Source organism: Diceros bicornis, chromosome 22, assembly GCF_020826845.1.
Source record: "Diceros bicornis minor isolate mBicDic1 chromosome 22, mDicBic1.mat.cur, whole genome shotgun sequence".
In the NCBI taxonomy this organism is placed as follows: Eukaryota; Metazoa; Chordata; class Mammalia; order Perissodactyla; family Rhinocerotidae; genus Diceros; species Diceros bicornis.
The window spans coordinates 19,095,012-19,110,999 of record NC_080761.1 but is presented as its reverse complement, the minus strand read 5'-3'; the positions used below and the strand labels follow the sequence as shown (position 1 = coordinate 19,110,999).

The 15,988-nt window shown below is 40.4% G+C and overlaps 1 protein-coding gene across 2 annotated transcripts in view; it reads right to left on the bottom strand.

Moving 5' to 3' along the window:
* The window catches only part of TRPM6 (transient receptor potential cation channel subfamily M member 6), a 143,265-nt gene that overhangs the window by 34,333 nt on the left and 92,944 nt on the right, over positions 1 to 15,988 (bottom strand). For both annotated transcript variants that reach the window (XM_058565639.1, XM_058565638.1), the window contains 4 exons: positions 15,000 to 15,193; positions 11,529 to 11,661; positions 2,185 to 3,320; positions 1,677 to 1,789 (listed from right to left, as the gene is read on the bottom strand). In XM_058565639.1, the coding sequence (XP_058421622.1) occupies positions 1,677 to 1,789; positions 2,185 to 3,320; positions 11,529 to 11,661; positions 15,000 to 15,193 (1,576 nt within the window). The remainder of the gene's footprint in view (positions 1 to 1,676; positions 1,790 to 2,184; positions 3,321 to 11,528; positions 11,662 to 14,999; positions 15,194 to 15,988) is intronic.

The window sequence follows — 15,988 nt, the reverse complement described above, 5'->3', positions numbered from 1 at the left end:
TCCATACCTATTGTGGATATAAACGGTCAATTAATTTTTTACAAAGGTTTCAAGCAACTCAATAGGAAAAAGACAATCTTTTTACTAAAAAATGGTAGAAAAAATACATATCTGTATTCAAAGAAGAAAGGAAGGGAGGGAGGGAAGAAGGAGAAAGAAGGAAAGAAAAAGAGAGGGGGAGAGGAAGGAAGGAAGGGAGGGAGGAACCTCGATACTTACCTATCACCATATACACATCACCATGCATCACTCAATGACAGGGATACCCCTGCATTGTTAGGCGATTTTGTCGTTACGTGAACATCATAGAGTGTACTTACACAAACCTAGATGGTACAGCCTACTACACACCTAGGCTATATGGCACTAATCTTATGGGACCACCATCGTATATATGGTCCATCGTTGACCGAAACATCATTATGCAGCACATGACTACACAAAAATTAACTCAAAATGGATGCTAGACCTAAATATAAGAGCAAAAACTATGAAACTCCTAGAAGAAAACAGAAGAGAAAATCTCAGTGATCTTGGCAAATTTTCTTAAATATGATACAAAAAGCATAGACTATAAAAGAAAAAGATCAGGGCCGGCCCGTGGCTTAGCAGTTAAGTGTGCGTGCTCCGCTACTGGCAGGCCCAGGTTCGGATCCGGGCGCGCACCGACGCACCGCTTCTCCAGCCACGCTGAGGCCGTGTCCCACATACAGCAATTAGAAGAATGTGCAACTATGACATACAACTATCTACTGGGGCTTTGGGGGAAAAAAAAGGAGGAGGATTGGCAATAGATGTTAGCTCAGAGCCAGTCTTCTTCAGCAAAAAGAGGAGGATTAGCACGGATGTTAGCTCAGGGCTGATCTTCCCCACACACAAAAAAAAAAACAATGTCTCTGTTCAAGTGAAGCAGTAAAATTAGTAATTTAAAAAAAAAAAAGAAAAAGATCAAACATTGGACTTCATGAAAATAAAAAAGGTAAGTGCTTCAAAGGACATTTATAAAAAGTACGAAGCAAGCAAAAGAAAATATTTGCAAAACATATATCCAACAATGGGCTTATATCTAGAATATATAAAAAAATTCTTACAACTCAATAATAAGACAACCCAATTTTTAAAATGGACAAAAGATTTGAACAGACATGTCACCAAAAAAGATATATGGATGGCAAATAAGCACTTGAAAAGATACCTAGCAGCACGAGTCACTATAGAAATGCAAATGAAACCAACATAAAATACCACTACACACCCACTAATTTGGCTACAATTAAAAAGACTGAGCACACTAAGGATTGATGAGGATGTGGACTGCTGGAACGCTCACAAACTACTACGCAGAAACTGGTGGGAATGTAAGATGGTACAACCACTTTGGAAAGCAGTTTGGAAGTTTCTTGTAAAATTACATACTTACCATATGACTCTGACATTCTACTCCTAAAGATTTACCAAAGAGAAATTAAAATATATGTCCACACAAAGACTTATGCACAAATGTTCATAACAGCTTTGTTTGGAATGGCCAAAAACCAAAAATAACACAAATGTCCTTCAACATGTGAGCTGACAAATGAATTATGGCACATCCACTCTGATGACCCTCAAATTTATATCTTCACTTCTTCCAGTATAATGCTATTTTGTGTACCTGGCACTTTTGTGACACTTACTGGCACCTGTAGTCCTTTTGTTTTCTTCTTTTTCTTTGACAATCTCTTATCCTTGGTTAGCATTTTTGCTTTGATCCATGCTGACGGCCCTATCTCTGAGGATCTTGAAAGCTCTGTAAGGGAAATGGTTTGCATGAGAAAGTTTAAGATGGTACAGGGAACCATTTAGTTTTACAGAAAAGACTGAAAGAATGGGGAAAATGAGAATGCAGTCAAAAGTCACAGACTTTTTCTTTTCTTTTTTTTTTTTGGAAAGGAAGATTGGCCCTGAGATAATATCTGTGCCCATCCTCCTCTATTTTGTATATAGGACACCGCCACAGCATGGCTTGATGAGCGGTACATAGGTCTGAGCCCAGGATCTGAACCTGCGAACCCCGGGGAGCCAAAGTAGAGCACGTGAACTCAACCACTACGCCACCAGGCTGGATCCAAAAGTCACAGACTTTTTAAAAAGGGTAGCAATGCAAAGAATTCAATACTGGTTTAAAAAAATGTTACTTCTTACTTTTAATGTTATAGAACTTCAACTTCTCCTCCTTGTGTAATCTCAAACTATGACTTCTATTGAAGGGCCTGTCTCTGTGAAGAGGATTGATCCACAAGGATGTGCTTGGCTGGAGCCATGGTCCCACCTCTGAGCAATCACTACTCTGGGCCGATCTTGTTGAGTCATCAGATAGGGATCTGCCCCAGATCTGCCTCTGGCATTGTTCACTCTGACTGGAGTCACTGTTACAAGTGGAGGCGAGACAGGTTTGCCATTTTTTCTTGATGCTAAACACACCAGTTTCGTCACCTTCTGAGAATGCCCAGTTCACATATCCACCTCCAGTTTGCATGCTCTCAGCTTGGGAAGGGAGGGAGGTCATTTTCATGGGTGCAGGTGTACGAAGCAAAGTGGGTATAACTTGTTCTCCCCTGTCTTGTCTGGCTGGTATCTGAGCAATTGGCTCATAGTGCTCCTTGGGTTCAGCCACTGAGCCCTGGGCTGAGACAACTGGGGTCGGCCAAGTCAGATGAACAGGGACCTCACTCTGGGTGACTTGTTCAGTTGCCAGAACATCTGTACCTGATTTCCCAGATTGTCCGGACAGGGGCAAGTCAGTTTCTACAGAAAAAGGAACTTGTTTTAGATAAGAAGGGACCAGGAGAAATTGGCCATACTTTCGGCGTGGTTGCCTGTTAACCCCAGAAGCAACTATATTATTTTCCGTTTCTTGCTCTTCCTGGTCATCTCTTATGTTTGAAGTCTCCTTCTGACTGTCTGTAGTCTCAAGAAGGAGCCTGCTCTGCATTCTTGGGGACTGCTGGCCTCTGGTCAGGTTCTGCAGCAAAGAAGGGGGCATGCTATAATACTGGTATTTCTTCTCCCCACAGATCTCCATGCTGCCTAGAACCTCTGCACAGATGACATTGCTCCAGCTGTGGGGAAGTTTTCTGCAAGTAAAATGCTTTCTGTTGGTCAGGAGAGCCTCGTCCTCTTGTAAGGTATCAACAGCAGAAAGGACTTTTAGGGTATCCACTGTCAGGGCAGAGAGGTCCTGCAGGTGTCCCACCTGGCTGTCCAAAGACAGTAGGGAGTCCTTTATAAAAGACACCTTTTCATTCATTTCTTTCAGTTGGAAGTACATCTCTGTAACCCTAATGGCGAAGGGAGGGAGAAAACCAATAAACACATTAAGCCAGTGGGAATTTGCCTTATTCTCCTCCTGCCCCACCTCCATCTTTCAGCCTAAGCTGCTTCCCAAAGGTAGATCTGTCTTCTGCCTCCTTCTCTCTTCAACATATACTCTTATTGCAGGTGATCTCACCCACTCCTATAATTCCCACTATCACCTCAAGGAGGAAAAATTACAAATCTACATTTCTAGCCCTTATTTCTCTCTAGTATTTCAGAACCGTATTTCCAGCGTCCTGCCAATTACCCTGCAATCATCTCATCAATCAGCCCACTTGTCTTCATTCATATATTCATTAATTTACAGGACAAACATTTGAATACCTCCTATCAGCAAGCACTGTGCTATTTGTTACAGAAAGGAGATCTTGAGGAAGAAACCAGAATGATAGGAACAGAATCAATAATCAAATATGTAATTGGAAAAAAAAAGTATAGATCTTTAAAAAAAATTCCAAGTCTTCAGTACAAACAGGCTTCCCAAATTTCAAACAAAACACATATTAAGATACCTACATTCAGAGAAAGCCTGAGGCAAATTTTTAAAATTATTTTGAATACTTTAACCCAAAATTATGAGGTCCAGCCACTGATTCATATAAAAACAACACAAGACATCTTCAGCTATGCAAGTACAAAAGCAAATTGCGAAAGTAGAGTCAAATTAAATGTAACAATTGATTTCATTTAGAGAAAGAGAGAGAAAGAATAAAGAAAATGTTGCTTAATATTTATCTGTATATATCTCTGTATGGGGATGGTTTTGTTTTGTGTCCCCCAAAAGAGATACGTTAAAGTCCTAACCCCCAGTACTCTCAGAATATGACCTTATTTGGAGATAGGGTCTTTACAGAGGTAATTAAGTTAACATGAGGTCATTGGGCTGGGTCTTACGCCAACATGACCGGTATCCTTATCAAAGGGGAAATTTGGACTCAGAGGGAAGATGATATGAAGATACACAGGGAGAAGACCACCCTATGACTAGAGTGATGTATCTACTAGCCAAGGAACACCAAGGATTGCCAGCAAACACCAGAAGCTTAGAAGAGGCAAGGAAAGATTCTCCGCTAGAGCCATCAGAGAAAGCATAGCCCTGTCAACATCTTGATTTTGGACTTCTAGCCTCCAGAACTGAAAGACAATAAATTTCTGTTGTTGTAAAACACCCACTTTTTGGTACTTTGTTATGGCAACCCTAGGAAACTAATACAGTTATCTAAACTTAACAGTCACTAGAATCAATTACAAAATATATCAGATTTGGTTACATAAAAAGAAACTGGTACTCATGAAAATATAATACAAAATCTTGAGACAAAAAATAAATTGGAAACTATTCTAACAAATATGATGAGGTGTTTGCATCCCTTAATAAAGCTAAGACTTTTACAAATTGTTGAGGAAAAAAATACAAAGATTCCAAAGGACATAATTCACAAAAGATAAAATACAAAAGATAATGAAACACCGTAAAATATTCAGTCTCATTAGGTAAGCAGAGAAATACAAGTTGACAACAATGAGTTCATCTACATTGTAACAACATATTTTTAGCCTGACAAATTAAAAAAAAAAAAAGATTAAAATGACTCAACGTTGACAAGGAAGCAACATTGAGACATTCAATTAGGCAACATATAAAAAGAAGCTGTAATTTCACTCTGCTAAGGCAGACAGATATTCATTACATTATGAGACAGAATACTATACAGCCATTAAAAGTCAGATAGAGAAAGACAAATACCACATGATTTCACTTATATGTGGAACATAAAAAACCAACCAAACAAAACAAAACCAAGCTTATAGATACAGAGAACAGATTGGGGGTTACCAGACGGGAAGGGGGTCAGGTAGTGGGGGAAATGAGTGAAGGGGCTAATTACATGGTGACGGGTAGAAACGAGACTTACGGTGGGTGATGATCACTTTGAAGTGTATACAAATATCGAATTATAATGTTGTACACCTGAAACCTATACAATGCTACATACCAATTTTACCTCAATTAAAAAAATCATGCTTGTATGGTTGATAGTAATTTTCTTTGCCTATTTCTCGTGGTAGGAGTAGGGATGTGGATGTCTGTTATGTTCTGCATTATACACTTTTAAATTTGGTATTAAAACTTTGTAAGTAGAGAAACAATAAAAGTTAAAATATATTTACAAAGAATGTTTAATTATTTGAAGAAATGTTTTTGATGTGTAAGGAGGAGGAAACAAAATACAAATGTATAATTTTAACTAAAAATATATAGAAGACTAAATAGAAAAAGACCAAAATTTTTACAGTGGGTTCTGGCTTATGATATCGTTTTTCTTGCCTTACTTCCCCTGTTTCATTCTTTTATTTGGAGGTGGGAATATACTTTCCAATTTCTTAATAAAGAAAATCTTTGATAAACGGGAACAAAGTGAAAACCAGCAAGGGAGGGAATCTAACCAACAGTTTCACGGCTGAAACGACATGCAGATTTCACATGCAGAAATAAAACAACGACCCCGAGTCTTATTTGGGGGCTGGGAGGGCCAGTGATCACACCACGAAGAGACTAGCACTCAGCTGTAGCAAGCACTTCCCAAAAGAGTGTCAGACATCCCCTCTCTAGAATATATCTCAAGTCACATGGATTGAGAAATCTTTCACTTCTTCTTTCTGAAGGCTTTGCAGACAGGAATTAAAGGATAAAGAGGGTGCTATTTTCCATTTTTATTATCACCTATGTGGGTGGAACCCTCTCTTTCTTGCTTCTGCTATAGAATTCAACTTCTATAACTCAATACAGGCTTAATAAATGCTTCCTGACCTTCTGGAACCTGCAAAACTAGAATTGGCAAGGATGATGAGCGAAAGAGCACAAAATATATGTATATTCCCTTCCAAATATGCTTAATTAGAGCCTCTCCGTCTAGTGCACTGTTTCATCTAATTCACAAACAGTACAGTCTGAACAGCAGTAATGGAGACTCATTAAGTTCCATTAGCAGCAAATGGATACAATAGAAGCCAGCAACGATTCACAGCAACAGGTAACAAGCCACAATAGAGACCAGTTAGACAAATAACCTGGTAACCCAAAATCAGGTCCTCTTGCTTTTACAGACATTTATTTTCTAAAGCTTAATGTCCTGGGAAACATATTTTAATTCTATTCCTCAACAACCAACTACATTAATTTAATCTAGCCTTTTAGTCATTCTGACATGTAAAATAAATTCTTATAATTCTAGTTTCCTCTTTGCAAGATTTGAGGGTGGAGGGAAGACCAGTATTGTTTTATCGTGCGCCTTTGGACAAGATATTTTAAAATGAGATTATAACACGCATAATTATAATCATCATGATAATCATAATACTCACTGAGTGCTCACCATGTGCCAGGCATTTTACAAAGGCTCCGGGTTATTATTTTATTTAATCCACATGACAACTCTATTAGGTAGGCATTTCTATTATCCCTTTCATGAAAAGAGGTTAGGTCACATGACCAGTCACACGGTCACAATAGTGAGGTTTCAAACCCAGATAGTCTGAGTCCATACTCGCTGGCCTCAACCACTGCCCTCTAGCACCTCTCAGCAACTCGGGGATCTAGGCAAAGTTCTTTTGGGTCCTAGAGTCCTGTGAAGCACTAAATGAATTACACCAACGTTTCCCATGCTGGGAGGTGTTTACAAATGTTCCTCAACAAGGTTTCACAGCGAAATAATGATAGGACCTGCTCAAACTATAACTCGCTACTGAGTCACAATGTGCATTACGTTAAAGTATTTAAACTTTTTTTAAAATGTAGCATTTCCCAATTATAACATACCCACACATGCTTAATATGGAAAAATACCCAATTAACATCCTACTCCACAGAATCGAGGGAGGGAAATGCTGGCTTACACTACCAGGGTCAAAAAGTAGCCAGCATTCCAAATAGAAAGAGTAAGACCTAAAACAGCCTTAATATGTTCTCTTTTTCCACTTTCACAACTCACTTAATTCTGTAAGGACATGGGTGAGCTCTTCTACAACGGGAGGCAAACATGCAAATATCCTCCTAATCTCCCTTTCCTCCCTCTTCAAACTACTGCTCAGCTACCGCCGGAAAACATTCCTCCCTCTCCCCCATACCTCATTATGAGCTCCCCAGAATGACCTCAACAAGGACAATCATGTAAAAAGAGGGCTGGTGAGATAGCTCTATCAAGGGGGAAATGAATTGATTATGTTTTGAAGTTAAATTCAAGCTTCATAATCAAATTCTAGAGCCCTTAAAAGCATCCAGAATATTTTTCAGAAGCTACATATCCATCTACCTTCTAATCCTTCTCTACTCGAATCCCAAGAAAAAAATTCAAGAAAAATATAATGGTATATGATGAGTACTGGTGTTAGGGTTTTTATTATTATTGTTGTTGTTATTCTTGTTGTTATTGAAGTAGTTGTCTGTGAGTATCCAGTTCTCAAGTTTTCACTCTGCATTCACTTGACTCATTATATTACCTTCTCCTAGTTTTCCTTATATCCCTCTGGTCAATTCTTTTCAGTCTGCCCCATGAGCTCCTCTTCCTCGGTCCTTTATATAGGTGTTGGCACCTCTCAGGGTCTGACCCTCAGCCCACTGAGTTTCCTCATTCTACTTGCTTCCTAGGCATAATCGCTTCCTCTGTCATAGTTGTATTTTCTTGCAACAAGCAGATGAATCCCAAATCTCCCCGTCCAGTTCAAAATCTGCCCCAGGGCTTCAGATTCATACACCTCAAGTCTACCAGACATCTCTGGCTAAATGTGCCACTGGAATCTCAGCCTCAACAAATCTAAAACTCATTGCTGTCCCACCCCACCCCACCCCGGCACCCCCTGTGGCCATGCATTTTGTACATTCTTTATCTTGGTGGTGCTATCTTTTACCTAAGCACCCTTGCTACAGATCTGAGAGTCATCCTGGACTCTATCCTCTCCCCCAGTTCTACATCCTATCCCTAATGTACCTCACGAATTGTCCTTTCTAAATATGCCTTTATTCATCCTCTCTGCTACGGTCTGAATGTTTGTGTCCCCCCCAAAATTCATATATTGAAATCCTACCCCGCAAAGGTGATGGTTTTAGTAGGTAGGGTCTTTGGGAGGTGATTAGGTCGTGAGGGTGGAGCCCTCATGAATGGAATTAGTGCTCTTATAACAGAGACTCCACAGAGCTCCCTAGCCCCTTCTGCCATGTGAGGATACAAAGAGAAGTGTGCAACCCAGAAGAGGGCCCTCACTCGACCATGTTGGCACCCTGATCTCACACTTCCAGCCTCCAGAACTGTGAGCAATAATTTTCCGCTGTTTATAAACCACCCAGGCTGCAGTATTTTGTTACAGCTGCCTGAACAGACTAAGATAGGCCCCTTTCAATCCCACTAATAGGCTAGCCCTTGGGATTCATCCTGCTGCTGCATCAATCTCTCAAGTGGTCTCCCTGGTTCCACTTCTGATGCCTCGAATCCACACGGTAACTGAAGGAATCTGCCTAGAAGGCAAATCTGCCCACGTCACTGACCACCTAAAACCCTTCCTTAGTCTACAGCGTGAAGTAACGGGCTCTCCATGACCTTGTCCCAGTTCATAACTGGGGCAGGAGGTGGGGGAGCTGTCTTGATCCCATCTTATTTTCCCTTTTTCTTAAGGTTTGGAAGGGAATTTGTATTTAAAAAGAAATTATACTCGCAAATTTTGGAACCCATTTTAAAATAATAACTTTCATTGGACTCTTACTATCTATCAGCACTCTGCCACAGAGTCCATCTGCATTATCTCACGTAATCTCCACAACTCCAAGAGGTAGGTCTATTTTTGTGTCCATTTTACAGATGAGAAAACAAAGACCCAGAGTAAATTTGCCCAAGTACACATAGCTATAAGTGACAGAAGCAGGACTTCATCCCGGCTCCGTAAACTCCTATCTGGGTATATGTTTCATACAAAACTGAGAACCAGGCTGACCCACAAGACTCAATGAGAACAGCTATAAAGGAGGCAGAATGTCTGGAAGAGGGAAAGGGTAGCTCATAGACCTATGGCCTAAGGATATTATTTAAGTAAAATAGAATTTTATGGGTTCACAAATATCTATTTGATATTCAACTTTTTCTCAATATTAAAATTTAATCTGAAATTCAATCAGCTACCTAAACATATTTACATAAATATGGTATCAATAGAGAAGTCCAGAAATACGATTTAGGCTGATAATGAACCATTTAGAAAGTTCTTAATGTGATTCAGTTTTAAATAAGGCCATATTTAAGGACTCACCATCTATTTGGACATCGGAAAAAATACATGCATAATTAGGTATAACATTTTATAGTCAAGTCCATGTATATTCGAAAATGAAGGAACACATCTAACTTCTGTCAATTTGTTTCCAGTTACGAAAGCAATTCTGTATTTTAAAAAATGCATATAGGGGCCAGCCTGGTGGCGCAAGCGGTTAAGTGCGTGCACTCCGCTGCGGCGGCCTGGGGTTCACCGGTTCGGATCCCAGGCGCCCACCAATGCACCCCTTGGCGAGCCATGCGGTGGTGGTGTCCCACATAAAGTGGAGGAAGATGGGCATGGATGTTAGCCCAGGGCCAGTCTTCCTCAGCAAAAAGAGGAGGATTGGCAGATGTTAGCTCAGGGCCAATCTTCCTCACACACACACACACACACACACACACACACACACACACACAAAAATGCATATAATCATGGGGACTATAGTTAATAATACTGTATTGTATATTTGAATGGTGGTAAGAGAGTAGATCTTAAAAGTTCTCATCACAAGAAAAAAAAATTTGTACTTATGTATGATGATGGATGTTAACTAGACTTATCGTGGTGATCATTTTCCAATATATACAAATATCAAATCATTCTGTTGCATACACGAAACTAATATGTTATATGTCAATTATATCTAAATTTTTACAATGCATATAATCACATGCAGTCTCCCATACTCTAACACAATGTTATGCACCCACAATTAGCAGTACATCCCCAATAGCTTTGATCCTACCACAGTTTCCGCATATGTTCACTTTCTCCAACACATCATCTCCCCTCTCCTCACACCTCTGAATGGCCTCCCTGCACCGACCCCCCAAATCACACATACCCCCAGGCACTGTCAGCTACGAGTGCCACGAGAACCGTGTTCCCACCCCCAGCTTCATCCCCTTGCGCACTATGCATAGTCCCCCCGGCCCCCTGCTTGGGGGGCAAGCCCTCCATTAACCCCCTTTTCGACCCCTTCACTTCAGCAAGTCGCCTCCTCCCTCCTGCTCCTGCAGTTTCTCTCTTGCTGGTGAATCATTTCCAGGAACAAAGACATTTATTTTGTTCTCTCCACATGAAACAAAACAAAACAGAAGAACGTCAACCTCCCTTCACCGGAAAACTACTTTCAAAAGCTGTCCGGAACTGCAGTCTCCACTTGTATTCGCCCTTCACCCGCTTCAGGGAGGCTGCCATCCACCCCAACGCACACGTGCTGGTCAGGTGCCCCGAGAACTCTACAACTCCCAGCGCAACCAACGCCTTGCACTCTCTCCTCCGGACCTGCCTCCCGCTCCGGGACACCCCTTGCTGCCTCGGGCGTCCACCTCTGCTGTTCCTTCGGCCAGGTGCGCCATCCCACCAGACGTCTCTGCCTGGCCCGCCTCCCTCAGGTTTCTCCTCCTCAAATGCCTTGAGTGACCTTCCTTCACCAGCAGGCTACCCCAAATGGTCCTACCCAATCTCCAACTCTGCAGACCCCTCGCCACCATCATTTTCTATCCTCTTATACTGCTTTATTTTTCTTCATCACTCTTTTACTGTCTGACATTAAATTACATATATTTTTTTGTCCTCCATCCCCCTCACTCCTCCACATGCACGCACTAGAATGTAAGTCCTGTGAAGGCAGGGACCTTTGTCTCTTATTCACCACTTATCTCCAGTAACTAGAAGGCTGCCTGGAACACAGCAGATGCTAATAAACGTGCATTGATGACATGAATATCACATGCTACTAGAGAAAATTTTAGAGAACCCAATCCTCTGGGTTTTGCAAGTAAATCTTTTTACTTTCCTTAGACATTCTAGTAGAATCGGGTTTAGGTAGCAGTTTGGGGGTGGAAAACATACATATCTTGTACCTTTCTGATGTCATTCGGATTTGTTCTTCGCAACTACAATTCAGACCTTCCATCTTCTCATGGAAGTATTTTTCCACACACTGTTCTTCAAAATCATAAAGTTTCTTCAGATCCTCCTTACTCAGGTAGAGTTCTGTGGAAATAAGTATGGTATATAAAAAGAATCATTACTCACCCTCCATAGCTGATGCAGTGTATGAGTGGTTTTTCTTCCACTTGTATTGAAAATCAATAAACTGTAGCTTGTGTGATAAAAGTTTGCTGCCTTGTCACACCACACTCCTATAATATTAACTGGGAAATAGTTTGTAGAAACAACTGGAAACACCAGTCTGGGTCTTTCCTATTTGTTCTATAAACAGATGTAGGAATTTGAAGATGATTCATGTGGAACAGACACTTTATCTTCAATATTTTCATAGGTTAGAATGTTTTTACACATTAACAAAAACTCACTATACAGACGTCGCTTAACGACAGAGATATGTTCTGAGAAATGTATCATTAGGCAATTTTGTCGTTGTGCAAACATCATAGAGTGTACTTACACAAACCTAGATGGTATAGCCTACTGCACACCTAGGCTATATGTACTAATCTTATGGGACCACCATCATATATGTGGTCTGTCATTGACTGAAACGTCGTTATGCGATGCAGGACTGTATTTATCCGCATTTGGGGAAAGAATCTGGTTGTCTTTTTTTTCCTTGCCAACTGTTTTATCCATTAAAATGACAATAAGCAACCTATAGGTTAAAATCAAGGTTAGAAGTCAAAGTCTGCTGAAATTAATCCAGTAAGTATAAGAAAGTTTTACATTGTTACCCTGAGTTTCTATACATACTGAGTTTTCATATACTAAGTTCTTCTATTGAAAAAAGAGACATTATTACCAGTCACAGCCAATTGAGGCTATACACTCTCCCTGAGATAATTATAATTAACTCATTAAAAGACACATCATTTGACTGCGGTAGAGACGGTCAGGAGCTGGCCGGGCTCTTGACGAGCAGACAGCTGCATGCGGGATGAAGTGTGGCCAGAGTGATGCAGTTGTGACCTGAGCGGGTCCTGACCTCCCGGTGCCTCTTTTCCTTTCTGTAAAATGGGAATCGTGATGGTCTCTAACACACGGTTGTGTTATTTTGAGGATTAAAGTGCCTGTAAAGTGATTAGGACAGTGTTTGGCACAGTGTAAGCACTCAATAAATAGTTACAATCTTTTTGAAAAAGACATCATTTTGTGATATTATGAAGCTAATGCAATCCTACATCAAACCTCAGCAACCACTTTCGGTCTATCACCTCAGCTCTCACTCTGACCTAACAGAAAAATATATCATCTTTTGAGCAAGTTTCTATTACTTGGAAAATACAAATATGGTGTTGCAAAAAGGGTAAAATTGGAAAGTTCTCTGCCTTCAATCATTTCACTTAAATTAGGCAAAAAAGAACCGTTAGAAATGCAAATGTTCCATTATTTTCCAATAAAATGAGACAAAAATATTGATTTTAAATTGACAAAAATGGCTAAAAGAAAATAATATTCAGCCATATTATATGTTCACAACTCAAGGGCATAACATTTTCTGATTTTATGATGTGGAAGAATCTTTCAAAGACTAAAAAAATCCAGTATCTCTGATCCCCACCAGCCCTAAATGTCTGTTTGCATTAAAGAATCTCCTATGAGCAATAAACTTGACAACTGTGGTGACTTGAGCCTTCTCTGGATTCCTGAGAGCAAACGACCCACAGAGCAATTCCAGTGACAGGTGCAGCTTGCCTATGTGGAGCTCTCTCACGACTGTCCGCCAGGTGGCACCGCTGCCCCGTATGCAAACGTCTTGATCCTCGATACAGAGAGTTGGACACAGGCTCACAAAAATTGAAGAATTTTTCAAAGCTTGGTGTGAATGCTCCTCTATCCATCAGAAAATTTACTTGAGTTTTATACCAGAATAGTCCTATAAGCCCAGATCAAGGTGAGCCCAGGAAAAGTGCTTTGGTACAGTGCTAGGAAATCTGGCCAAATCCCAGTTAATTCCAGGATCTCTCACTCTACTGTTAGGTTGCAATGGTTCTGAAGCCAAGGCCTCAGAAGGCTCTCTATTGGAACCCTAAAAATCACAAATTAACTTGAGTTGTGCTTTGGCTTCCTTATAAAGGCTTAATCTCTTCGGGGGAAGAAATGGAAAAGGAAAATAAATCTTCAAAGTGACTCACAAGGAGAAAAATACTTACAGACAACTACCAGGAGCAAAAGCATATCACCCTGTCAACCTTGTAGTAACACCTGCCCCCCTAGGGCCCACCCAAATGTATAAATAGTCTACAATCCCTTATCTGAAACTCATGGAACCAGGTGTATTTTAGAACTTAGAATTTTTCTTTTCTAGTTTTAGAATAATAATATAGTACACACACCATAAATGAAGTAAATTCCTAGTTGGGGCTAGAGCAGTACCCTGTAATCAAACACATTACAATTTCCGCATCCAAATCAATGAATATTGACACTACATGGGATAAAGAAAATAAATGGCTTCATAGTAGTCTCATCAGCCTCTTCTGCCCAAATGACTCTTTCCCCTTCTTAGGAAGAAAAAGACTTTTCATTTTCAGAGGCACTTTTTATTTAAAAATTGGGATAAAAGACCATGGATTTATGCCACCCACTTCCTCTATACCTAGGAATTATCTAGAAATGGGCCCAGTACCAGTTGTGGAATTGCTTGAGAGGAACTACAGAAGATCTGTAAAACCACAACAAGGAATGTACTCTTATGACAATTAGTGTGACAGTCATATCCTGCAGTCAAGATATGAGTAAGCAAAATGAACTATAGGAAAATCTCAAAATATGTAGACATAAGCTTTGCAAAAAAAAATAAAACAAGTAAAATGAGAATCCACACTTATGCATCCTGAGTTGAAGTTCCTGAAAATATGAAATGTCCATTCAGAATCACCTTCATCACTCAATAGATTAGAGAACCAGAGAACCGTGACTTGGGTTAATAAGTCAAGCAAAGTCTTGCTTATCTATTTCCCTTAGACCACAAGGCCCTCTGTAACTCCTTTCTATTTGGATTCCATCTTCAACAACAGGGAAATGAGTATGGGTCACTGTGACTACTTTCTAGGAGCTATTCTGATGAATTCCCAGGTAAGCAGAGAACACACGGGTTTTCCAGGAGACATAAGGCCTTTACACTTTCAAGCAGAGATTCCGTTCCTACCTATTCCTTTCTTTCAAAGTATCAGTTAATCTTGGCAAAAGGTACCAGGCCACGTAATGAGATCAATGTATTTACCTAGACCTAGGTCCTCCTGATATCCTACTGTCAGTTAACTCCCAGAGCCTTCCATCCTGCACCCTGAATGTAACTGGCAATGCTCAGTGTGTCTTCACTTTAGATCTCCATTCTTTACTCTCTACTTCCTGCCCCACCAATGAAAACTTACTTAATCCAACATCTCCCTCTTCTTGGTCATTTGGAGCTCGATGACAGCAAAGACGGCGAAGGAGGAGACCCACATGACTCAGCAGGATAAAAGGTGGGGGCAGCCAAGGCTTCTCGTGGTACGTCATGATGTAGCGATAGCGATTGTATTTCCACAATTTATTGGAAATGGATTTCATTTCTATGTAAACATTACTGTAAGTTGAAGTAAGAGAGAGACAACGTTTTAATATGGAACCCTGAAACACAATAGTTAGATTCTTTCTTTTTTTTTTTTTTTGGTGAGGAAGATTAGCCCTGAGCTAACATCCATTGCCAATCCTCCTCTTTTTTTTGCTGAGGAACATTGGCCCTGGGCTAACATTCGTGCCCATCTTCCTCTACTTTACATGGGATGCTGCCACAGCATGGCTTGACAAGCAGTGCATCAGTCCATGCCGGGATCTGAACCTGCAAATCCTGGGCTGCTGAAGCGGAGTGTGTGAATTTAACCGCTATGCCACCGGACCGGCCCCTAGATTCTTTATTTTTTAACTTTTATGATTGATTCACCTGACATTACCAGCAGCTAGCCAATAAAAATAATATCCATTGCACTTTTAATTCCTCTTACACCAAACAAAATACATTAATCACCTATAATAAAATATGCTAATCAGAATAATAAGCGAAAAGTACAAATTACAATCAGAGAAGAATATGCTACCATTTTAAATGCAACGAGCAGAAACTGCCCTCTGGAACTTAACACACTTCTCAGTTCACCATCTCTTCTCACAGGAGAAGCTCTTTTCAGTCTATAACTCATCATTCACGGTAAACAGCTTTAATGTTCCTCTATATCATCAACCTTAGGAAGAGATTTTCCTAACGTCAAATGTGAAAACTGTTAGAATAATCCTAGTTAAAACACCCAAACGAAAAGATATTAATGGGGCCAGCCCCGTGGCTTAGCGGTTAAGTGCGCGCACTCCGCTACTGGCGGCCGGG